General features: G+C 39.6%; 1 protein-coding gene across 1 annotated transcript; it reads right to left on the bottom strand.

The window, feature by feature from the left end:
- On the bottom strand, positions 1-26865 carry LOC140343535 (gap junction delta-2 protein-like). The gene is made up of 2 exons (XM_072430231.1): positions 25863-26865; positions 1-2162 (listed from the first exon to the last, which is right to left on the bottom strand). Exons 1-2 carry the CDS (start codon positions 25931-25933, stop codon positions 1331-1333), a joined length of 903 nt encoding a protein of 300 aa, XP_072286332.1. The 5' UTR covers positions 25934-26865; the 3' UTR covers positions 1-1330.

The following is a 26865-nucleotide window of genomic DNA, read 5'->3' as shown; positions in this document are numbered from 1 at the left end:
TTTTTGCAATGTGCCCTTCCTACCTAATAACCATTGTAGTGTTCCACCGCTTATGTGTTGATTGTTGTAGTTTGCCCTGCTTACCTGAAGAACATAGTAGTGTTCCCATGCTCCCCAAGTGTTGAGTGTTCCAGTGTGTGCCCCATCTACGTATGAACCATGTATCACTTCTGTCCCATTCCCGTTCCTGACTTCAAATAATGAAGTATGCAATTCTCAGCCCTCTTCACAATGATCACCAACCTAGGCATGCTTTCTGAAAGTTGTAATGACTTTTGGTCTTAATTTGTCTACATTATCCTTCATTATCCATTTCCTGCCCATTCCATACCTTTTTACTGTGTTCTTTACCCTTTTTAGCCAAACATTCCTTGTTCTCTGGGTGTTGTTCAGTTCCCCGATCTCAACTGCATACACAAATATTCCCTACTGTAATGAATTTTGAAATATATTCCTGTCTTCCATTGCTGTAAATTGTCTTCACCCATTATGCTGTTGTGTTCACCTGCCCTTTTCAGCATATTGTAATGCTCTTTTGCCTGCTTTCTGTTTTGTGTTCCATTTTTGAGCTGCCAGTTTCCTCTTTCTTTGCTAAAAATTGTTGTTTCCTTCTTCCTACCTATTGGCTTTTACTTTTCTTTTTCCCCGCCAGTTGATTGTTGATGGTGTCCGCTCACCCCTCTAGGTCTTCTGTCATGGTATTTAAAGAAAAAAAAATCCTGACTTCTTATCAGGTTTTGAAATAATCAGTTATGTTCCCAGAGCGAGTGAGGTGCGAATAAGGATTTAATTGGGGGGAGTTTGCAGCGAATGGGAAGTGAGAGGTATATAACAGTCGTGAGAGGCTTCTTAAACTCCTCTCTAAAGTACCCCTATTTGCGTTATTTGTTGCTCCTCCCTGCCCAGTATTTATGGCTTCTGTGTTAGTGCAGATTTTCTAAATTCATATACCCATCTAAGGACTCCAGTCTATCATTACTCCATTTAGAAGCCGGCATAAAAAAATTAATATAAGGTAAAGATTACAATAGTATCAAGCAATATCCCTTCATTTTACAGTCTCAAAATTGTCTTTATAAATAATGTCCCTGTACTTGTGTCCCACCCTTTTCTCACATGTCCCACCCCAACTTGTCCCACTGGAAGCTGGATTCTGCTTCCCATTATAAGCCAGCATCTCCAGTTATGAAAAGGCTACTAACAAAGTCTGGAGGGTCTCCACTGGTGGTTGGAAGACGGAAGCCGAACTCAGCCGTATTTAATAATGCTCCGATTACATTCTCTATAGTATAGAGGAGAACTCTAAACCATTGGCATGACTACAATGGGGTCAAACATAGGCGGACTCACTGGACTGTGTCCTCCCCAATGTTGGCACTTGAGCCAAAGTAGATGGCTCCTTTTTTCGCACCTCGCACACTGACTTTCTGCGGGCCTGAACTCCCCTCATAGCTGTCTTGATTTTCCTCCAGCCAAGGTGGTTTAGCTCGGCTAAGTTGAGAAGGACACAGATGCCACTTACCGCAAACATGAAAACCAGGAAGACTGTCTTTTCCGTTGGCCGAGATACATAGCACTCGACTTCCTTTACGCAAGGGTAGCGGTCACACTCAAAGATGGGTGGAACGCTGAAACCATAAAGGAAGTATTGTCCTGCCAAGAAGCCAATCTCCAAAGCATTCCTGAAAAAGACCTGGATGATGTAAAATCGGGAGATGCCCTCTTGCCGCTTGACCTTGGGGCTCTTTGCTGCTTTTTTAGGTGTGCTTGGGATCTCTTTTACCTCCAGGCAGTCTGGCTCATCCTTGGACGAAAGGTCCTGGTTCTGCATCAAAATCCCATTTATATTTTTCATTCTTCGGTTCTCACGTGGCAGTTCCTTCTCTAAGAGGGGATAGAGGAAAGAATATCTTCGGTCCTTCTGCTTGGCAGACTGGTGGACAGAGTATGTGATAAAACAGAGGCTTGGGGTACAGACTAAGATGATCTGGAAGACCCAGTATCTGATGTGGGATATGGGGAATGCCCGATCATAGCAGGCTTGGTTACAGCCAGGCTGAAGGGTGTTGCACATAAACATGGTCTGTTCATCTTCATAGACTGTTTCCCCAACAATAGCCACAATTAGGATTCGAAAAATGACCACCACAGTCAGCAGAATCCTGTCAAGAAAAGAGGTATATAATGAGTCGTCTGTTCTATAATGAAGAATGTAATTATCATTTATACATAATTTGTAAATATATACCATTACGTTATATATTAGCAAGAATCCATTTGTTTCAGTTTTCCAAACAGCAATTGTACAAGCATCTATCATAAACTCTCCTACTGCCCACAATTCTTTACCTTGTTGTGTATTCAAACTTTGAATTGTATCTAAAATCAAAAAAAAAAGTTGCCTAGTGGCTAGAATTTCTAATGTGGATGGTTGTTACACTTATGTCAGTATAAACAGCAAACTTATTTCCTACATCAAAAAACTATGAAAAAACAAAAAGAAATTTGGCTTTAGATTTTTTTTTTTGCTTTGCAAACCTTGTTTCTTTGTAGTTTGTAGTGGTAAGGGGTATTGACATCACAAAATGGCTATACTAATATAGTTGTTTTAATTTTTTTTGACAGCCTAGAGGTGATTTTATAAATAGTATTTTACTGTTGTACTTGTATGTTTCCACATGGGAATGAAACAATCATAGACAGAGTCCATTTTTAATGTGTTGCTTCATGTAATGCAAATACAGTTGAACAGCTGGTACTATCCCTGCAGGTGCAGTCAGCACACATCAGCAGAGCTGTCTCATTGAATATAACTTTTATTTACACATTAATATGGATTTACCGTTAAATGACATCACAGCACGTTTAATCTGGTTTTATACGACCGACTGAATAGACTTTTTTTCTAGTGAACAGACATGAAATGCTCAGAAGAAGGTAATTATTATACCAAGTGCTGGAAGCAGGCTCTATAATAACCACAAACCCTGCCCAGGTGTAATCGGACCCTGCACATCTGTCATGCCCATGTGAAGAGAAGCGTAGCTGTTAATAAAATGCCCCCATGCCTTTTCTCATTTGTGCTGGCCTGGTAAACACTTATAACAACCTGATATGTCTAGACAATGTTTTTGTGAGGAAGAATATCTAAGGCAAGGTGGGTGAAAGGTAGAGAACGGAAATGAACTTCTCAACCTTGGAGCACACAGGGCCAATGCTTTTATTGCAGTTTTTTAAAAAACAATAACTTACTTAGACAATTAAATGACATGATGGCAAAATAGTTTTCTTTTCAGACTTGAATGGAGTAGAATGTGCTTTGATCTCACTACACCTCCCAATAAAAGAAGTGGACTCTCAACATTGCTGAATATCCTGCCCATAGTTTATTGAAGTCTTCTATAGAAGGTAAATAAGAGTCCTCTGAATTAGGTGGAATTGGGAAACAATTCTAGGTCTGGAGCAGGCAAGCCTGGCCCAATAGTCTTGGAAGCAAAGATAAATTAGGGAGGTTAAATATTTTGTTAGGGTCCCATTCTTTCCTTTTATATAGACGGCCAACAGCAGGTACCTACTGCTTCCTTCTCAAGTCAGCTGAGCGTGCATTTTAATTACACAACCTATCACAACTTTGCTTTTCTGCCTGCATGTCTAATATCTATACCTGGCTTAAACTGGTACTTTAGAATGATCCACAGGCAAAAGCAATGGACAAAAAAAATCAGTGGTGATTGGAATGGAGGGGCCCAAGTTCAGCCCACTTAGCCCATGAGAAACAGAAAAATGGCCGCAAATATTATTTGGTTAAAACAATGCTGGAGAAATTTAACAAGACTTTAGGTTTGCTGGAGATTGTCAAAGACTGTAGATATGCTGCAAGAGATGGTAAGAGACTTTAGATATGCTACAAAAAAAGGTAAAAGATTTCAAGTATGCTACATGTATGCTACAAGAAATGTTCAGAGATTGCACATATACTAAAAAAAATGATCAGACTTCAGGTGTGCTATATATATACAAATATATTTAATGACTGCAGGTATGCTGCAAGAGATGGCCAGAGAATGCAGGTATCCTACAGGAGATGTTTAGAGACTTTACGTATGCTACATGAGACTGCAAGTATACTGCAAGAGATGGCCAAAGTACAGGTAGACCCCGAGTTAAGGACATCCGACCTATGGATGATTTCTAGATACGAACGGGGCTTCCCTACTGTTGTATGCAAGATGGAGGCTTGATAGGTGGGAGGGGGGTGGTTTGCATGATTTGCAGAAGAAATCTTTTGCTAAACGCAGCTGAGACTGAGCTCTTGTGCAGCCTCTCGTAACTCTTTAATGACCAAGACAAACTCTGCAGTTGTTTCTTTTTGCATATCAAAGCACAGCTTGCTCCAGAAATTAATTAATGTCTAGGCACCATAAAGTTGATTTATTTTTTTGCTATGTTTGTGATTTGCTCACAGTGAGGATTTTATGCAGTAACTGACACCACTCTGCCTAATAATATGTTGAGACAAACATCTATCCTAATTGCATTTATTAAAATAATGTACCTGTTCTGACTTACATAAAAATTCAACCGAAGAACATAGCCGGACACACTCTAGACCTGGTATTTTCTAAACTCTGCAACCTCACCCTCCTTGACAACTCACCATTCCCCCTCTCTGATCATAACCTTATCACTGTAAGCTCTTCGGGGCAGGGTCCTCTCCTCCTGTATCACTGTCTGTATTAGTCTGTCATTTGCAATCCCTATTTATTGTACAGCACTGCGTAATATGTTGGCGCTATATAAATCCTGTTTAATAATAATAATAATAATAACGAACCTACAGTCCTTATCTCGTATGTAACCCGGGGACTTCCTGTATACAGATATGCTACAGAAGATGATCAGAAACTGTAGGTATGCCACAAGAGATGCTCAGAGACTCTGAACATATAGACAATGTTGATAGTGAGACTAGGAGCATGCATTATGAGGCAGTCATAAACTGAAATCACTTTACATGACACTGATAGAGATCACAACTATTACAGCTTTTTCACAAATATTTGCAAATTTGTGCCACCTGCAGCCTCCTTTAAAAAGTAGTTGTGCCACATTCAGTATTTCTCTCAGCAAATATAAAAACAATATCAAGAGAGAAGGGATGGACAGTACAAAAAAACAAGAAGAAAGAGGCGATCTAATGGCCATACATAATATGCCAGAGGGCCCCATGTGCCCCCAAAGCCACAGGTTGGGCACCAGGACAGCACTAAAATAGAAACTTTAATGATCCCCTAGATTTGCGGTAAGCACATTTTTTTCTTTGGTAAAATAAAAAATTTTTAGAAAAAAGTTTGCCAAAAAGCAGTCTATATAGAATGGGACTCCTGGCACTTTGGGAAGATATGGTGATTGGTAAGCAACAAGCTTTTGGGAAGATATGGTGATTGGTAAGCAACAAGCTTACCAACACTCCATTCTTCATCATCAAAGGTTTTTTGATCTTTATTTTAAATCATATTATTTTATGCAGTGATAATGTATATAAATAACTAGAGGGACTTTGCTGTTATATTTGTGATAACACTTATAGGGAACAATATAGAAAGTATAGATAACTAATCTTGATTTTCCAATGAGTTCCTCTTCTGGACTGCTTTGTTCAACAAAATATAAAAATAACTATAAATTGGGGACCTTTCTTGTTTTTTTTTTAACTATATCCGGTTTCTAATTATGTGAGTCTATACCTAATGATCCTGGTAGGCATAGACCATGTGATCCAGATTGCCTAGGCTTTAGGTCACATGATGGGACTAGGGGGCAGCATTTTTTTTATTCTAATATTCCTTTCTATCCCAAAGTAATTAGTGATTTAGTAATACTGGCAGGTGCTGTATCAGTTCTTGAAGATGAATTTTAATATGGATGCTTTCTTTTGTCATATATTGTCTTACTGACTGTGGTAAATTGAGTACTTACATGTCCTTATTCCAGTGCAGCATGAACGAGTCCGCTGCCTTCTTTATCTTCTTTTCGTTGTATGCGGGCAGGTAGCATTGCCAGTTACTAGGCAACCGGCTGCCACACGTCAAAGTGGTGCAGCACAATGGTGGGAGGACAACACTGCCTGAGTCCTTAAAGCGGCAGCTCCATCCCCATTCGGCTGCACCAGCTCCTTTGGTATTTGTGATATCAATATAGTATTTATCAGGGGATCTGGATTCAAGAACACAGGTAATCAGGTAAACAGGTGTACATCCAACAAAGTATCGTTCCTTGTCAAGACCCTTCAAAAAGGGCCGTTGATGACCACTTCAAGTTGTCACATCAAGAATTTGAATTGGATTTTTTTGGTTTTTTCCTTGTGCCTCTACACTTAAGTTTGACTATTTCAAAGAGAGTCAATTCGCTGGAAGAGCCACTTTCACCTTGCAAATCATAGCCCTTTCCCTCTTGGGAATGTCTAATAATTTCCTGTGCCGGCCTAGCTTTTGCTACTCGGCTTCCTCTTATCTTTTATGTGGCCTATGGGGGATGAATAAAAGGGAATACTGTATGGCAGCCATTATCAACCAGGGTTCCTCAGGTTCCTTCTGGGGCTTCCAGAGATTCCTGAGTTATGGCTGACTATACTCCTATCCAATGCTTCTGATAGTCATGGAACCCTAACTGAGAATGGTTGCTCTTCAGTATTCCTTTTTATTCCACCCCAGAATGTTATATAAAAGATTAGCGGAGGCAAATGGCAAGCATAAGAAATAATTAAACATTCTCGGCAAAGTTCAAGTTCTGATGCCACTTAGCAGGGAAAGAAGCATGACCCCAGTGATCCTGTTACTGGGAAAGAAGCATGACCCCAGTGCCCAGCACCAGTTTCAGGGCTTTTGGATGTCAACACAAGGAATGCTTTTACAGGTAAATAACATCTAAGGTCTAAATACATTAAATGATTATATAATCCTATAGGAGGATTGTTTGTAAATGAAAGACAGTCTTCCCTTTATTAGCTAACTAGAGCAAATATTGTGTTTCTTTTTCTGATTCGGATAGAGTAGGATAAGAGTAAAGCCGCATACACAATTGCAATTATAGTCATTGGAAAGGATCTTTCACGATCCTTTCCAATGACAAACGACTGCACGATGCATGCTGTACATACAGCTCTGTTCTGCTCTATGCAGAGGGGAGGGGGTGAATGATGGAGCGGCACCCCGCTGCTCTCTCTTCCTACCCTTGCATTAGGATTGTTAGTCATCCATCGCCCGTGGATCTGCCAGAACGGTCGTTCGTACAATGGACGACGGGCTCTGTACACACGCCAGATTCTAGTCCGATATCGAGATGATTATCAGGCAAGAACCATTAGACGTGTGTACGTAGCTTAAGGCTCTTGCCAAATGTGCTTTTGGATGGGTAATGAGAAGCTCTGAATATGAAAGAGTTGGGAATGGAAATTTATAGGCAACATTATTAGGCATGGACAGAAACAGATGGACCCTGAATTAATTCCTTATTTCAGGATTAAAGGAAGTACCCTTCAAAAGACAAACAACCATCAAAAGATATTCTGGGCCATACCAACTCTGCACTGACTGCTTTGGAATCTTAAAAAATTACACCATGGCTCAGAATCTCTTTTCCTGATTGTTCATCTTACACATAGAGCCCTGTGTGATTTACCCCCAAAATGCATTGGCTGTGTATATCAAACTGATCAACAATTTATTCTAAACCTGACATGCGGAGTGGTGCCCCTATTATTTTCTCTTGAAATATTTATTGCCATCTTTTTCTCTTTTTGAGAGAATCGCCTTCTTTCTTTGTTCTGGTGTCCACTGTCACTAAAAAGGAAAGTGATGGAGAAATCTAAATTTTTACAGCTGAAATGAAAACAGAAGGGCAAATCAAGCCAGACAGGGTTTTTTAAACATTTCTTGCTTTATCCAAAGCTACTTACAGCCTGTGATGTTGGGGGGTCACCTTTTTGCCTTGGGTGCTAAAAGACTTTCTGACACTAAATACCAAGAATACTATTTTTGCCCAAATGCCATGTACCTGCAAAACATAATTCTTGGGGGTTGTATGCACTGTAAAACACTTACTTTAATTACACAATCCATGCCAAACAAGTATTTGTATACTTTATTTTTTCTGCTGGCTGAACAAGAAATCTAATGGGAAATACATAAAATATGTGATATCATAAAAAAAAACTGTTACATACACTGTGCCATATACACTTCAGATTACTTTTGGCCATGCTCTCGATATATGCAGCAATCATAAAGACAGCTTACTGCATCAGATTATGAAAAACCAACGTTGTATTTCATTTTCACTTGCTGCTTTTGTGGAGCAGTATGATTTGTAACTGGTACAAGCCCAAAACTAATCTGAAGTAAGTGTGCACAGCATTGTATATGATATAAATCTATATCTATATATCTTTGTATGTGTTTGCTGTACCTTATGCCATTTGTTTGCAATGATTGATAGAACGTTGTCTATCATATTTTAGACAATGGAAGGGTAGGTAGAAGCAGATGGGTTCTCATATGTCTTATACATAATAAAAGAGTACATTTATGACTGGAGGACTGTAGTCCTGTCATGCAGAGAACGATGGACGCTTCTTGACTGCGTGCAGCGAGGAGCAGATGGAAAGGCCAGTCACACATGTGCCAGACTGTACCACAGGGCTCTAGACATGCACTTGCACACACAATACCACTGACTGCACAATGCCCTTGTGAAAATGAAGGGGAATTCGCACGAAGATGTGCTGGAGCAGCTGATCTCTGAGTTTCCCCCAGCAGGAGAATGCCGGAAAAGTTTAGTTGTGCTAACTTTTTGATAGTGGGGAAGTCACTAGCTGGACAGAACTGTTGTTATGTTACTAACAGCCAGAAATTTGCACACAATTTTTTTAATAAAAATGCAAGCTAATTAAAAGTGGATTTTAGGGAAATACATGAAAGTATCATTTAGTCATTCACTTATTGCATCACTTAATTTTTCAGGTAAATGAATGATCTAAAATCTTCCTGTATAATGAATGGCCAAATGGATCTCAATTAATGGTCAAATGAATCCCAATGAATCATCCAATGACTCCCTATGTAGTCAAATACAGGGCTTCAAGGAAACACAAACTCAGAAATTTATTGTCAAAAAATGACTAATATAATTAGGTCGTCTAGGAAAAAAATTGTCATTTTTACTGCATTAAATTATCAGTCAGTAACAACATTCATCTCGCATCTAAACATGACTTGCACATTTGTGCTTTGCTTATTTAGTGCAAAGAAAAATGTTTTCTTCCTATTCACCACATTTTTTATTATTCCCTCCCATGCACATTCTGTGCCAGTGGGCACAAAAAACAAATACCTGACACCAGTATGGAGGGCTTCATGTCACTATACTGGTTCAGCATTGTTACACAGGAAGTCCATTCTTCTGTATAAGCTACAATTGTGGTAACATGATAGATTATACAAGTCACAGCGGCTGGTAAGTTAGAAAAGCCAAAGAGATATAAGTATATGCTTCTGTAATAGCTGGCATTAAACTGTTGCATTTCCCTGTTTGGGCAAAGCACTGATTAATGTTAACTTGAGATTCACATAATGTACTGCAGAATAAGCACATACACCTTTGTACAGGGTATGTAGGATGTAACGGAGCATTTGATGTACAACTTTCCTTCTCTCTCTGCTTGCAGCATCACCAAGTATATTGAAACTTTCATGCCAGGTTTAGGTTTGATTGGTGGCTGTGAGAAACATTTTAAGGTTTGCAGCTTTTCAATATATCAAATTATCTATGTGGGAAGGTATCAAAAAGGAAGTTCCAACATTATTATTAGTATTAATAAACAGTATTTATATAGCGCAAACATTACGTAGCGCTGTACATTAAATAGGGGTTGCTAATGACAGATCGATACAGACAGTGATACAGGAGGAGGAGACGACCTTGCCACAAAGAGCTTACAATCTAGGAGGTGGGGAAGTATCACACAATAGAAGGGGGAATATGAAATGGTGGGAAGTAGTGAGGGTTTTAAGAGACAGAAGAAGATGAGGAAGGTCGAGGAAGACCATTCCAGAGAGTCGGGGCCGGAAAGTCTTGGAGCCGTGCATGTGGTGAGGTTATAAGAGAGGAAGTTTTTAGTAAGTCATTGGAGGAGTGAAGAGAGCGGCTAGGGCTGTATTAATCTATCAGGCTGTATTAATCTATCAGGTCACAAATGTAAGTGTGATAAGAACTTAATTCCAAGGTGAAATGAAAGCCAATGAAAAAAACTACAACTGGCAGATATATTCCAAGATCACCAGTTTGTACAGAGCAATGTAGACTAGTGCAATGCAGCACAGGTACGTTAAACTCGAGAAGAATAAACCAATTATTGTAGACAGTTTAGTAATTTTTTTGGTCAGTTGTCTGGTGAATTTGCAGAACCCAGATAGCTCAGAGAGCAGAGCTCGCCAGGCATGAGGTTGGGTACTTGTATGGACCTTGTACAGTAAGACAACTGAAAAGTACTGGCACCTCCCTATCGTAATATACAGTCTTAGAGTGGGTGGACTTCTACTAGACAGGATAAGCTAGACTCCCTGGGAGAGCCTGGGTGATCCAACAAACCTGATTTGGATTTCTTAAAAATTATTGCTATAAATTGGCAAATTCTTTTAATCCTGGACCAAATTTATTTCATGTTTTGTTTAAACATGCAACTTACTTACAGAGATCCCCAGGCACTTTACCATTGGAGAATTTTCAGCCATCCAAGTTCCATTCTCAACTGATGTTGTACTTTTAAGAGGGGGAAGATGTCATGGTACCCTCAAAGTGAGAGAATTTGAGCCTGTTGACTGGTCACCAAGGTCCTAGCACTGTGACATAGAAGATGACCAGACTCCTCCATACCCAGGGGCTCCACGCTTTATTCTTTATTAATTATACTTGTCCATTGAATAGGCAACATGACAGAATCTCTTTAAGATGTTCAATAAATCTAGTAAATAAGTAAATGTCCGTCAAGAATGTATTGATTTTAACTTCACCACGCATCAGCCAGCATGTTTTCATCTATTCTAATCCATTGTTACTTTGACTATTTATTACATGATGAGATCCTAAACACTGGGGAGTTCTCTATACGCAGCTTTCTGAAATGGGATCCCAACCCATCTGAGCAAGGCACTCACCACGCAAAGTGAACTTATATTTTCCAATCAAAAAATGAAGTAGTACTAATTCCAGATTCATAAAAAACACATATTCCTGAAGATTTGTCTTCCTTAATAAAATTATGTAAATGTATTTTAAATGCAACACATGTGAGTATCTGAATTTGACTTTGTAAGTCATCTGTCATTGAAAGTGCAGCAATACCCTGACTGGCAGAGGGAAGGGAAGCATAAGAAGTTAATCAAATGTGCTGTAATGTTTGCTCACTGACATGTTAAATGAGATGATCTGATTAGTCTTCTTTTGCCTATTTGCTATCCAGTTACAAACTGTGGACAGGTAGATGACCTGACTGTATTGGATAACTGATATAGAGGAATGGCAGGTCTGCTGGAGATTTTCACAGAGTGGCCACCAGCCATGGTGGGAATCAAATTGAGGACTTTATCCCTAGGCTGCTGGTGGGAATGGAATTCTGGACTTTAGCCCTACAAAAGCTCTAAATAGTGATTGTGGTTATGTGGACATTGCTTTTCTTCTACAGAACAGGCAATTATATATATATATATATATATATATATATATATATATATATATATATTTATATTTAGCACATTGCTCCAGCATTAGGTGGAGGGAGTCTCTGCATATTGTCCAGCATCCTGTACTATGGTGTAACCTTCTTGGTATTAATCATAATTGTTGAAATGTTACCAGCACATTATTGGTAATATAAATTAGATATGGGATCTCTGTGGGCAGACAAATAATGTTATGCTTCTGCATCTGTCCAAACCTTGAGCTATCCATATTTAAAATTTAATTAGCTAATTAATTAAGTTGGCAGGCCCGTCCAGGCACAGCAAGTATAAATGCTCTGTATTAGTAAGTGATCACTGTGTGAATTCATTTTCTGTAATCCAATTTTCAATCATTAATAAATATATAAAAAAGGTATTAACAAAAAAACAAAGAAACAATAACACAATATTAAAGACATCAGATTTCTGTTGCTGGAATCAATCCTTTGTGACTGTTTCCATGAGCACTGGGAAAAGGGATGACAAGCTCTTCTTTATAGTAAAGTACAGCAATTGTTCTTCAATACACCAGGGTAGATTGATGAACAAAATTGGGGTTACTGCTGTAGTCATATTAGATTTTTTCCTGAGATTATCGGGACCGTGGGTCTTGGGTGACAGTCATCTAGTGTAGTGTTTCTCCTCCAGGGTTCCTCCAGGCATTGCTAGGGGTTCCTTAAGCAATGAGCAATTTAGATCTCTCAGGTCAGTTTAAGACCTGAAAGTTATTTCAAGGGTTTCCCCGTGTTAAAAGGTTGGTGGAGCACCGATATAGAATGTGTGTGTAACTTAGGGGAATAGTAAGTAACTAACTAGAGTTAGCTTTAATTTATACCATGAAAGACAACCAGAATTCTATTGATTGTTGGAGAGAAGACATCTATATATCCTATTTCCTGTCATACTAGAGGCTAGATCTTCCTGTGCAATAAGGTCTTGATCATACCAGAACTCCTATTTGTATTTACAGGTAGTTCAAAATCTTTATACTTTAAAAAGAACTAAGCACAAATGATTGTAACAGTCTTACCGGTGAAAGATTTACCTTCCATTTTTCATCTTACATCATGATACATTATGATGTCTGAGTATGACACATCAGCTTGGGTCAGAGGTCATCTAAAGATGATTCATGTCCACTGCTTGACTTCATACACTGCCTGCTCAGAAGCTGGGAAACAGTATGAGGTCAGGCGGTTCACATGGAAACAACTTAAAGAAATGCTAAACGAGAGGACAAATATAGATCTTTATTAAGTAAGCCACTATGACTTAATTAATAAAGACTAAGGGTCTCATGTGTCTTGGCTATACTGCTGCACTGCACATGTATAAAACATTGAACAGTTTTTATTAAGTGTTCCGCTTGCTTCAATACTGCAAAACCAGTGGAATGTTATGTAAAATAAACACCCTGGGAAGAGAACCTGGTCGTGTGACTGGTTAAAGTCACGTGCCCAAGTGGTGGGATATCCATTAGCCATTACAGACCCCTCCTAATAACCTAAAGTTTATGAATATGAAGTACTGTAAAATGCAGTGGGTTCAGTGGATAGTGTATGTGCTCCCTTGTAGTAGGTCCCTTGCAAGTTGCTGCATAATTGGGTATACTGGGTCCCTTTAGAGAGATACCCTTGCCCATTTAGGTCTATGTTAGGATCTGTGTAAAGCTCACCTCCAGGACTTCCCCACTGCTACTTCTCCGCCATGTGACTGTGCTTGTATCTAGCAAAACCTGGGCACTGCATTTTGTTAGGAGGTCATATTTTCCATATTTTACAGAAACATTAGGTATTATATATAGGTGGTCACAGAAGAAGTGGTGGCTTGGAAATGTGAAAAATACTTTTTCACATTATTTCATAATTTCAAACAGTGTTTCTCAATCTGGGTTCCTCCAGAGGGTTCCCAAGGGTTCTTTGAGCCATGAGCAATGAGCAATTTGCACCTCTTAGGCCAGTTTAAGTGACACCAATGATCTGTTTTTCTATCTGTAAAGGTGACCACCAAGGTAATAAACTATGAGCTGTGCATATAGTAATTATAGCAGGGGTTCCCTGAGATCTGAATATTATTTCAAGGGTTCCCCAATTTAAAAAGGCCAAGAAAGGCTGATATAGAGTATTTGGATGAACATTTACCAATAATGGTGTAGCCTTTATCAATGGCTGGTGCCCCATTTGGTGTACACTTGTGTAAATGGGAGTGAGATGGAAGAGACAAGAGAGCCTGCCATAGGTTCTATTGTTTCATGTATTTGAGACACAGTGAATTTAGGACAAGTTTTGTTGACAGATTCCATGAGCCCAATGACAATGACTTGGATGAAAAATGTAGGTCAGAAGACGTAAAATGCCAGTTAGTGGTCTTTTTTGTTGAATGCACTGCAAAGCAAGGTATTGGTGAGCACAGATAGGATGAGGAGAATTGAACAACAATACATCTTGCCAGAAGGAGCATTGAATAGTTAATGCCAACAATAGCATGAGCTATCACTGGGCCACCCTCTTGTAGAGGTGCCAGCACGTGGTGAGACTTCTCTCACAAACTGGAAGAGGTGTTGAGTGCCTATAAGGTGTTAATGAGTTACAAGCTATTGATAGTAAAAAAGCAGCACCTCTTCTATCACCCTATGATCTCGGAATCTGTGATACAACACAGGCTGCTAGCTGATTTACTGTATACCGAGCTGAAATCTTTGTCTCCCTAACAACAACAGGGAAAATATTCTACATAATTCTTTTTCTATCTGCACTAACAGGTACATTTTCTGCACAAGTTTTGGTGGGTTCTACACACTTTTGCTCAGGTTCTTTCAATACAGACACACAATTTTGTAGCAGAATGACTCCTGAAAACAGTGATTGGTCTTTAACTGTATAAAATGTCTAAAATATGTCTGGTCTAGGTTGCATGGCCTGCTAATATATTATATTTCTTACCTCTGAGTATTGGTTTCAGCTTTGACCATCACCCACAACAGTGGGGAGATGCTGCCTAGGATTTAACTATTAAAAACGTTAAGGTTCGATTTGTATGGTTGTTGGGTATAGAAGAGCATCTGACAACCTGAGTTCTGACAGAAGTCCTCGAGTAGGAGCACTACAGCCCACAAACAATGGCAACTTAAAGGTACAATGGGTAGCCAGGCTACTGTGCACTATCTTTGTGTTGCATTTGTCTTAGTTCATCACATTGGCCCTGTAATAACAAAGCTCTTGCTAATGGCCAGAACCATTTCCAATGCCTCTTTTGTTATCCAAATGAATGTAGCCTCGGATGTCTTCAGACATTATCACTATAGACAAAGGCCTGAGCAAACCAAATGGTCAGGTTGTCACTGTCCCAATGATCTCATACAAACATGGCCATTGAGAAGCATAGGCCTATAACTTGGCAATATAGACCAGCAGTTGCCAACCGGTGGTCTGCAAGATTATTTTGGTGCGTGGCTTTGGCCAGTGCATCTTCGAGTGGGGTCAGGAGAAGGACCCCGCTGGGGGTTGCACTGGCCAGGGCCGAGGACCATTTTCCCTGTATGGATTGCAGGCTCGGGCAAGTGGGCACAACCCACCCAGTCTCCCATCACACAGGCTCAGACCTGCGATGGGATAGTTGGGGGGTTCTGGCATCACAACGTCACTATGAGGAAAGTTTTTCCCCTTTAAGTGACACCCGGCTCCCCGTGCATGCGCAGTCCGGAGCTGGTAAATTTAGTGGACCGTGGGTCAAAATGGTTGGCGACTACTGATATAGACTGAATTCCCTGACCCCTCATAGTATCATAAAAAATCACTGACTGCAAGGGCAAGGCCACAGCTTTAATTATTTTTTTAAAACCTGTCATAACCATATGTTCATGACAGTCACCTAGCTAACCACATCTCATTGGCAAAAATATAATTTTGGTTGCTGGCAAGGAAACCCAGCAAATAAAGCTGAGTCAGTATATGATAATAATGATTCTAACACCCAAGAGCCTTCAGTCACAACCAAGGGCCTAGCACTAAATTTTTACCTATTGAATATGTGTGTTAGGCTGACAAGCTTTTCTCTCCTAGCTGAGCTCTTAGAAGGGGATCACACTATTTCAAAGCCTCCCCTTTGGCCTATATCAGAACTATATATCCTTAAAGATTAATTCTAGGCAGATATATAAGTTGCAAATAATGCAGTTCTCTGTTCTTTATGGCTTAAAGCAGACCTTGATATCGATTTTCTAACACTGTCCCCGATGTCTTCAGTTTCATATTTTTCATCCAGGAAAGTCTTCTTCACTGTCTATGCAGTATCCGATAATAACATTGTTCTTTCTTTTAGAAATAAGTGTCAATGAAGGAGATGGGGCTATAGACAAAAATGACCTTTTGGCCCTGACAGCAACCCCCAAATATGACCTGAATACCCACATGTGCACTCCCTGCTGAAACTGGTAATAATTTATTTTAATGCTGATACCAGCAGGTGTCTACAATTTTTAAATTTAATCAAGGTAATGCTGAATGGGACGTAATATAGATTTTTGTGAGGGGGAGAAATGGGAATACCTAGCATGCAGATAAGAAGGGTGTTTCTAGCACATCATGGTATTTATAATGGTAAACATAGGTTGGTGGCCAGCTAAACACAAGCATAGTCAACATGACAAAAGCGGTCTGTGTATGCAGCCTGCAGATAATCTGCATATAATCTTGTTTAATTCAAGTTTAATTATGTGAAAATCACATTGTTCCACATGGTTCCTTTCCATCAGTAAACACGAAAATAAATTATCTATTTCTTTTTTTAGAATAGGGGGTGGAGCTATACAAATAATTCCTAATGTCCCTGAGTGAACTGTGTATTCAGAACTGTTGGTTTACAGCACATACAGCCATAAATTACACAGACAATAATCCGAACTGTATAGACCAGTTTTCAACTTATTGGTCATCAACAGTGCAGGGCATGAAAATTGCATTCATGGTGCAGGGCTTGGAAAACAACAAGAAAGTATAATCAGACCGGGTAAGGGGAGGAGAGACAAAATTAACCAAAGTCCCTCCACTGAACCAGCATGGAGCAAAACCAGTGTATCCACAAAGCACACTTGGTGCAAAGACATTTAGAGAGGAATTTTCAATGTTTCTGTGTTTTCAAAGTAATAATTTCAACTATAGTTCAATTACCTTTACGTATTTTAGGCTTATTGAAACAGAATTAGCCAGTTCAAAAATACTATCTGCAAGAAGTAGGAGGTATGTTTCAACAAAGAGAGAGACCAAAAGTTTAAAGAGGGAGTTAACTCCAGTTTGCCCAGCCTGAATTGGAAGTATACTGAAATAGAGAGATTTCCAATACAGGTTTGTTCTGTTCTGAGCTCTTTTTTTCATAATCAATTGCTGACTTTATATATACAAAACTAATGTTATTCCCTTTGGAGGTTCTACCACCTATCCAAGCATCCTTGCTAAATTCATTCTTGCAGATAGTAAGAGAATGATATGAGAGAGAGAAGAAGAAAAAAGCAGGCTTTTGTTGGGCAAGAGTATGTTTTAAAAAAACACTAAATTTTATTTAAACATCCTAGAAAACTAGATAGTAGCCATCTACACTAGCCCTAGGCTAATATTGATGCGCTAATCTTAACATAAAATAATGATCTCATGGTACATTGAGTTATGTTTACAGCAAACAATTGGTTTCCCACCCGACGCATTTCGCCCCGCAAGGCTTCTTCAGGGGATTAAGATACCCTAAGGGTTATATTAATATACAATATAAGCCATACAGCATGTTTGATAGGAATATATGATAATTTTTAGAAAACTGCTTAGCTTACTTGGTGGTATTGCTGAAACTCTTAACGAATGAGAGACATCTGATACCAATTTCTACTTGAAAGTACCTTAATCAAAAAATCCAGTAGTCACTTGGACATACTGAGAACAAAAGGAAAAAGAGGGGGGAAAAGAGAAAAAAACGGAGGTAAGTAAGGTTATACATTTGGTATGAGGAAGTGGGTAATTAATAATATTATTATGCGTACTTAGCAATAAGCTGGTGCCAAAAAATTATCATATATATCAAACATGCTGTATGGCTTATATTGTATATTAATTCTAACCCTTAGGGTATCCTAATCCCCTGAAGAAGCCTTGCGGGGAGAAACGCGTTGGGTGGGAAACCAATTGTTTGCTGTAAACATAACTCGATGTACCTTAAGATCATTATTTTATGTTAAGACTAGCGCATCAATGTTAGCCTAGGGCTAGCGTAGATGGCTACTGTCTAGTTTTCTAGGATGTTAAAATAAAATTTAGTGTTTTTTAAAACATACCCTTGCCCTACAAAAGCCTGCTTTTTTCTTCTACTCTCTCTCATATCATTCTCTTACTATCTGTAAGAATAAATTTAGCAAGGATGCTTGGATAGGTGGTAGAACCTCCAAAGGGAATAACATTAGACTTAGGAACTTAAATATAGTCAGCAATTGATTATGAAAAAAAGAGCTCAGAACAGAACAAACCTGTATTGGAAATCTCTCTACTTTACAATGCATCAGCAATGACTGTGGAAGTAATAGACGATCTCTCATTACATTTGCCAAGCAGGCTTGCCTAATGTTAGACAGCTCCATTCTGAAGACACAGCAGGTTAACATTTGACAATGTTGAACTGAAAACCTTTGCTGCAGCTTGGAATGACTTAATTAAGACATTCAAGGCCCCCAAATGTTGCCAGCTTGTGAGTCACATATAACTAAATGCGGAAACATATTATCTATAATGAAAAAATTGCTATGTTAAAGCAAACATGAATAGTAAGGCTGGGTTTACCCCAACAGCTTTCAAAATGCTTGCAAATCAGCATACAGTGGTTGTTTGCCTATTTCCAAATATTTGTTTGGTAGTTACTGAGCACCATTGTATATCAAGCATTTATCCACCCCATATTAACATTTGGAGCTGGTTTCCACATAGTTAATGGTAGTTTCCACTTGCAGAAACCTGCATTTTGCGGTGTTTTAACTGCCTTCAACAGTGCCACCATCCAACCCTTTATGTATGTATTTGGCTATTTCGAATAATGACTTTTAATGAGGTTTGGGGAGAAGAAAGTGGTGGTGTTACTTTGGCCTTATAAATTCTCCGCTCTACAGGCATTCTAAAGTGAACTCAGCCAATGCAGACAAAGATATACATATATCAGTCTTACTGCTTGGACAGTCAATCAATTCCCTTGCCCTACACAGATCCTGCCATGACTTAGGGTATTGCAAGTGTATTAGTGGCCATTTAAAATTAAAGGCAGTAATGGGTGGTAAAACAATATCTACTTTAAAGGAAGAATCTGCAAGGTCCTCTTTGTTGCCCAGCCCACTGGCCCACTAGCCCACCTATAGACTGTTCACACTTGTCCTCCTGATGCATCACAATTAATGTAAAACCTCTAATACATTATATATATATTTCTCCATAATTAAAACTGGCTGAAGCAGTGGGCAACATAAATTGCTTTCCAGTGATTTCACTCATCACAAAGTTAAATTACCGTATTTTACCAAAACTGGGGGGGAAAAGTGGGTGCGTCTTATACACCGAATACATGTTAAATATAATTTAAAAAAATCATACTCATCCGATACCGCGATCCCGCGATGCTGCGTGCTTCTTCTCCTCGCTCTCCTCCCGGCTGCAGCGCGTGTCTCCTCGCGTCTTATAGGCCGGAGCGTCTTATAGTCCGAAAAATACGGTATCTATAAGGTAACAGCATGTATGGTGGGATACAACACAACCACTGCATTGTAAGCCACTGGGAGTTGTCACCCTGACAAATTACCTCAATAAAAGTTCAATTTAATATTTAGTAAATATTAGAAAAAGGCTTTTTGACAGGACCAAAGCTGTACACATTTCAAATGACGTTGGGCAACAAGAGCCTCACGTTAGAGTGTTGTTTTTTTTATCAGAAATCGTCTTATCATAAGATCATGATTATTATTCCCTAAAAATAAGGCTGATTATCCCTCATACAGTCTACACAGGCTGATAATCCCCCAGATACAAAGTTTATCGTTGCTGGATTTACATAACATGCTCTATAGGCATAACCTCCTGTTTCACCCTCCCCATGACTATAAATACCTTATATATGTAGTCACACAGCTTTGAATATAATAATAATAAGTACTAGTTTATCCTTTAGAGCCTACATAAAGGTAATAATTAGGGACATCCTGCCACCCTGTGATTTTTGTTTGGCCTTTTCTGTAGTATCCTATGCATTGTATACAAATGAATGTAGCTACATCCATCACTCTCAGATTCTTTATTTTGTCAGGCTAGTCCTGATTATATGCCTTCAAGAAGAAGAAATAGTCCTGTTCAGGCAAGGACAAATTGGGGGTGTTGGTTTAAGAATTTGGAAAATTGCACAGTCATCTGGATATAAAAAGGAAAGCTGTTATAAAAGGTGCTGGCCATTGCTATTGAACCCTCCTGGAAAGGTTAGTTTCTTGGCTATCATACTGATCCACTGAATTTGGTACTCACTGGGGACCCTTCTTCTTTTTTCAAGATGATAACCAAAAACATTTGGTGATAACCATGATATAAAGCCTACTTGCCATTTTGGCTGTTCTTTTCTCCTTCTGGTTGTTCCCTATTGTCCCACATACTATGCAAACTCATCTTATGGGCTGTGTTGTATTATTTTACCAAATATGTTGAATATTGCTAAAGCTGAGCCTGAGCTAAGTTTGTATTTGAATTGTCTGGGTTGGGAATGCCTTACAGGTACCCTTTGAATAGACTGTTATAGCTCCTCTTCTATTATCAACAATAGGTCACCTTTTAGACTTTTAATTTAATGCCAGGCAGTAGATAGCCATTTATGAAATCCCTATCTGGATATCTTTTTCTGGTAAGCATAACCTGCACGTGGAATTTTCATTTACATAAGGCATCCATCACTTACTATGGCAATTATTCCTGCCTGTTCATTTCCACACTGATCACATGACAATGACGGGTAGGTGCAGTCTTCTGCCAATACCCCAGGAACACACAATGCAGTAATTACAGGAGATGGATTGCACATGGTCTTTCAGTACTGCACAATTAATTGCTGATGCTTGCAGTTATATGAAATCATTCTGAAATCCTACTATGGAAATGAAAGTTTGCTATTTATGTATATCTTATGCCCAAACCTTTTGTGTGTGTATTTTAGAGAGATGAGGTAGATTTTATACCCTGATTTTGATTTTTGTGACCATTGCCACAAGAGAGAAAACAAGAAATGTAAAATTTTACAGGGGAACAGAGGAGGAGGTATGATCCAAATGAGAAGAGTGGAGGGACTTCCTGTAGTGTCAATGTGAGAGGAAATAAAGGAAAATTTCCCCACTGAGTAACACATTACATACAAACATTATGTATAATATATATATATATATATATATATATATATATATATATATATATATTTATAACCATCTATAGAAAGCTGTCCAGTATCAGAGCGCGAATACAAAAAAAATGTAAGCTTTCACAGTCCTACAGGCCTTTTGTACTGAATTGCTTACTTTGATTTCACCGCACACTATAAACATCTTATAGTGTACATTAGAAGTCATAGCAAATCATACAAAGCCTGTCTTATTTCCTGACATATGGACTTTAAGCCACATCTAGTCCTTTCTTCCCCAGCCTGACTGTCCCTACTCCCTACTGCCAATTTCATTCATTGGAATTCAGTTCTTTAAATCATGAAGACTCAGCATCACAGGTGGGCTTTATCAGAGCCTCCCTCCCACCAACCACAATCTGCCCATATTGCATTCAAAAGCACAAAGACCTAATGATAAAGTTATCAGGTCGAAAATATGCTTTGATGCTGAGCATACACAGGGCAATATCTTAGCAGTTTTACTACTTTCAATCAGCTTTCAAGAACAAAAATTGGATGAAGGTAATTTACTATGCAACATTGCCTTTAACTGTTTACAAAATCAATTGCTATTCCAAACAGCAACAAGCTGCTGGAGATTGTGATGATCAGGAAATATTAGACTTTGTATGGTTAATGTTGGAGCTTCTGAACATTGAATTTAAAGTGAACCTGTCAGTTTGCTAAATGGGCGCCTTAGTTCACCTTTCTCCTTCCCACTGATCAACATGGAACTTGTGTAGAACTAAATCAGGATTGAAGACCCCATCCAAACCATTGTTGGAGAAACTGGCCACCCAAATACTAAGCATTGCATAGTGGGAGGAAGAGCAGAAGGTTACAAGTACCAGGTATTTCAAAGATTTTTGGCACGTTAAAAGAAATCTGTACAGAAAGAAATTTATAGGTCATATTTCTTCTAAAAATGTTTCCTGGATGGTTTACATCACCTTTATAAACTTAATTGGGAACAAGCATACCCCAAATATAGTCAGAGTAAAGCAGGTACTCCTGATCTGCTTACCTCTCTCACGTGACCTAAATGGCTGAGGCTAAAGCCAGAAAACTGGCATTTTCAGAAGGGCGGATCAGGAAAAGTCACATCTTTTCTGTTAGTAGAACTGTACTAGTTTTGGGATTACAACACTTGTTAGGATTAGGACACTTTCACCTTAGGCAATTCTAATTTTACCAATGGAACCAAATTTGTATATTGTCTCCCTGATCCATATCTGTGGCTTCCTAAAAACCCCAAATCCTGTGTATGGGTCAGGTGTCCATACCCAAATGCCAATTCCACTGTGTTTTGCATAACTGGGAACTTTTAAAAATGCCCTTCATTGGTGATATTACCATGAAAATGTAATGTCCCTATTTACCAAAAATTAGAAATACTCACCTCTCCGTCACTTAGACCACCAGACTTACTGCAATCCAGCTGAATGATACACAGCAACATTCAACTCACTTCCTGTGAGCCCAGAATGTCAAGGACCCATCCCCTTGCGAAGTGTCATCAAGCCCTGTTGCAGAGAACAGCCACATGCCATTACATGGTTCTGTTATCTGCAGCATTGAAGATTTACCACAATTGGAGAAAAAGCACCCATGGCATCACATGACCAGACTAAATACCCATGGTAAAATGTTATGCATACAAATATATTTAAACAAAGGCTGCTGGGGGTGTTGAAAATGGTTTTACTTCAAGGATGTGTGCAATAAACAGAGGTGGCACTGGCAATCTGTAATTGACTTTAACCCAGATGTCCAAAGAGCGTGAATCTGACATTCACCCTTCAAATTAATTCTCAACCGGACATTGTCAGATTAAGGTGTAAAGTCAGAAATTTCTATCCTTTACTGAAGTTAGGTCAGTGTTGACTCAAAACACATATGCAGACTGGAAAATATACACCTGTTTTGCAGAAGGTTTTGCCTTGCGCTTAAAATGGAGTTCTCTTAGCAGACTTCAGCATCACAAGAACACCACAGTTTTAAGATATTACATTTTCTCTTTGAGCAGCATTGTACTGGAATGGTTGGTTAACCAACCCCAGTATGAAGATTTTCATGGTGGTCCTTCTATTGTTAAAAGGGTGACTTGTGGAACCCCACATCATTACTATATTGAGCGGACCCAAATGATTGTTGATCATTAAAGACTATCAGACCCTCTTCAGTTGGAAACCTGTTTTTAATGGCATATTCCTTACACCCTATTATCTTTTTAGGGGGTCCCAAAATATGCATGTATTGAAAGCCTTTAGTCCAATACAAATATTTACTATGGAGCGCTAAGTGGAGGTATTCCGGTTTACATTAGTCAAATCAACAAAACCAATGCTGATTGGCTGCTATAGGACACTGAACTTTGCATTAATAAATTACCCCCAAGGAACCCTTAAAAATAATTAAATAAGAGAAAAAAATAATATTGCAAAAGTAGAGTATTTGACGATTATGGTGAATGATTTTGTTTTTCACCAAAACACTATACATAAAACAATAATTTTCAGCTATAAGCACAAAATAATTCTCAGTAATAATCACAAAATTAAGATAAAGGGTACTAATAATGGCCTGGAAAGAAACACAAAGAAGCTTCCTTACATTGGTGGTCATTAGGGAGAATGCTTACAGGCATCCAAGAAGATCATTTATGGAATACCAATGACAAGGCAGATGTTAACCCCAGAACAATGCAGGCAATATAAAATAGAAGACCAGTCTGCCATTTCTTAAGGAACCCCTAGCAATTTTTAGAGCAGCCTTTCTCTACCTCTTTAAGCATTAGGACCCTTGGAATCATTTTCAGGATTCATGGAATCCCTGCTAAATTAATTTATTGTGGTTCAATTTGAAAAAGGCCCCTTATATTTGTTCTCAGAGTAAAAAAAAATGCCACCCCTCAAATATAACGCCAAATGGTATTCCATCCAGAATTATGCAGGCACCATAAGGTAGATGTTGCCCGATGGCTAGAAAAACAATGGGTTTCAATGGAACCTTGGTTAAGAATACCTGCTGTAGAGGAACATTATGGAAGCTTGGCTGAGAAGAGCTGAATTACACTATATTGGGGCTATTTATAAAGCAGTAAATCTGGAATTCAATCAACCATTCTCTGGTGTTGAATCTTCCAGGTCCATGTATTTTCAATGGCAGTGACTGATTGTCCACCAGAGAATGTTAGCAGAATATGAGATTCATTGCTTTATAAACAGACCTTCAATATGTCTGCCAGCAATACATACAGCAACCATATCATCATGCTATGTACTATGCATTGTAAAGGAATGAGATCAGCATTGTCATAGACACTGATATCGAAGGACTGGTTCAGCCACTTATTAGACATCAAAGGACCAAATGAAGCACCATTAAATCTGAACCGATCTCACATTCATGTATACTTATAACAGAACCCCACGCCCTCACATAAACCCAATATCCTAATAAATAATCCAAGGTAAATGGCAATTTATTTGCAAAGCCAAGCTACCCATATCAACCAATCCGATATCAGTCTCCAGCCTTCCGATTAACACCAGAATATTAATTGCCATGGGTTATTGTATATGTTTTATTAAATCAACCCATACCAGGAAACATTATGAAAGTCAAATTTTGTAGGAGTTCATTTAAAAATGTAGTGGACTTAAAAAAAGAAAAAATCAGAAGACTACACAGGGTTACCAAACAGCTAGGAAAATGGCAAATGGAGTGTGACATTTCAGGCGGGGAGATAGAGAAGACTGCAGGGAACAAGTGATCTTTATGAGAGGGCAATTAACGTGTGTACATGAATATACAGTGTTGCGTCCATACATCACTCAATGACAGGTTTGCACGGTTACGCTAGAGCTTATACGTTACCGTGGCAACACACAAGACATATAGTAAATAGTAGGAATGATGGCGGACACACCTAGTACATTCACAGAGGTATTGCCGTCCTGTGAATGCTCAGATCAAACAGCTGTCTTATTCGCTTGTGCCAATTTATCCCTGCAAGCACCTGTCGGTGGGGGCACTGACACGTCTGTTATCATGGCAGGCATAGTGCAGGGTTCCGATTCCTAATGTAACCCGGCACAATGAATTGCTTGAGATATTTTTAACCCTTTCCAACCTAAAAAGCATTGGTGATATGCCAAAAAAATTGTAATTTCTCCGAGTGAATTTGGCAGACTATAAGGACAGATATACGGCAATGTCAGTTCTTGGCATTCAACCTTTTTTGACCGCATGCCAAGCACTCCATATATGCATACCAGTCACCACACCCACCCTTCAATCTACCTGTCTGTGAGCTATCTGCAGTGCTTTGGTCTAATTTAGAGTACGGTAGGCCCCCCATGAAACAAGGAGGCCATGCTGGCTAATGTGGTGGCATGGGGCCATATTGCCCAATAAATTGGCATGGAGTCCTGTAGTATGGTAGAATAAAAGTGGGCCAAATGCTCAGAAAGGGGTCATGTTGTTCATGTGGGCCGTGTTGCTTTGTAGGGTTTTGTCAGCTATATTGCTGCAAGGTGTGGGCTAGCCAGAGTGTACCTGTACAAGTGTCGTCTGGAAATCCAGTCTCTATCTATGCTGATGATCCCGTAGACCCCAGCCCTCCCCCTCAGTGGTGTACCATTCTCTTACCTCCCTATCATGGTGGAGTGCTGCTGAACCGCAGCCTCCAGCAGGCGCTCCAGGATGGTCCACTCGCCCATCACGTCCGCCTCTTGCCCCGCCGTGCTCAACTCGGACACCTGAGAGGAACGAGCTAGCTCCCCTCTCCAAATCACCTTTTCCAACGACCGATCTTCTCCTGGTGATTTTTTACCGATTGCTCCTTGGCAGCATCATCAGTCGGGTGGACGGGGAGAGCCAAAACTCCCCTACTCCTCCTCCACTCTGCCCCAGGTCCTGTCCTCAGCTCACCCCAAATCTCTGATATGGGGCAGGTAGCATTTCCTTGACCACCAGTCACCCTGACCCAGTAGATGGCTGCGAGCGCTTCTACACAGACCAGTGCACACCCCTTAGCTTAAATGATTGCTCTAAGCCTAAAATCAATAGCTATCCTACGCTAATAAATTAAAAGGATCCCTGGGTGAAGCAGCCGGCGAGCACCAGATAGAAAAAAAAGGCTTCACCGGTTAGAAAAAAACCATTGCTTTGTAGAAGCAAACCCAAGCTGCACTGCTGCCTAATTTTCCTGCATTTCCACCTTCCCCAGCCAGGTCGCTGTCCAGTGCTGAAACAGCTGCTGCTCCAGATTAGTATCCTTGTTGCCAGTGATTAGCATCAGTTCCAGGTTATCTCATCTCCCTCCCTGCCATCTCCTCTGCTTCTGTTACCTTCCAGCCGCCTGCACCCCATTAATTCCCTGAGACTACCTGCTGGCTCCCCTCCTCTCTCCTTGTGTCATAGCATCCTTCTAGCTTCTACCTTCTCTGCCCTCCCCCTGCTTCTCTCTCTTTGTCTCCCCCTCACTCCTTACTGATCCCTCCCTTTTCTGATTCCTCCAAAGCTTGATGTCTCTCTGTCACTTTCCCTTGTACGCTCTCTCTCCATCGCTCTCTCTCTCCTACATGCTACCGTCTCAATTTAATCCGGATAAATGACTCTGTCTCTATTGGATGGGAGGATATTTTCAGCC

Source organism: Pyxicephalus adspersus, chromosome Z (genome assembly GCF_032062135.1).
Source record: "Pyxicephalus adspersus chromosome Z, UCB_Pads_2.0, whole genome shotgun sequence".
NCBI lineage: Eukaryota > Metazoa > Chordata > Amphibia > Anura > Pyxicephalidae > Pyxicephalus > Pyxicephalus adspersus.
The sequence above is the reverse complement of the archived record's forward strand: the minus strand, read 5'-3'. Positions and strand labels throughout refer to the sequence as shown.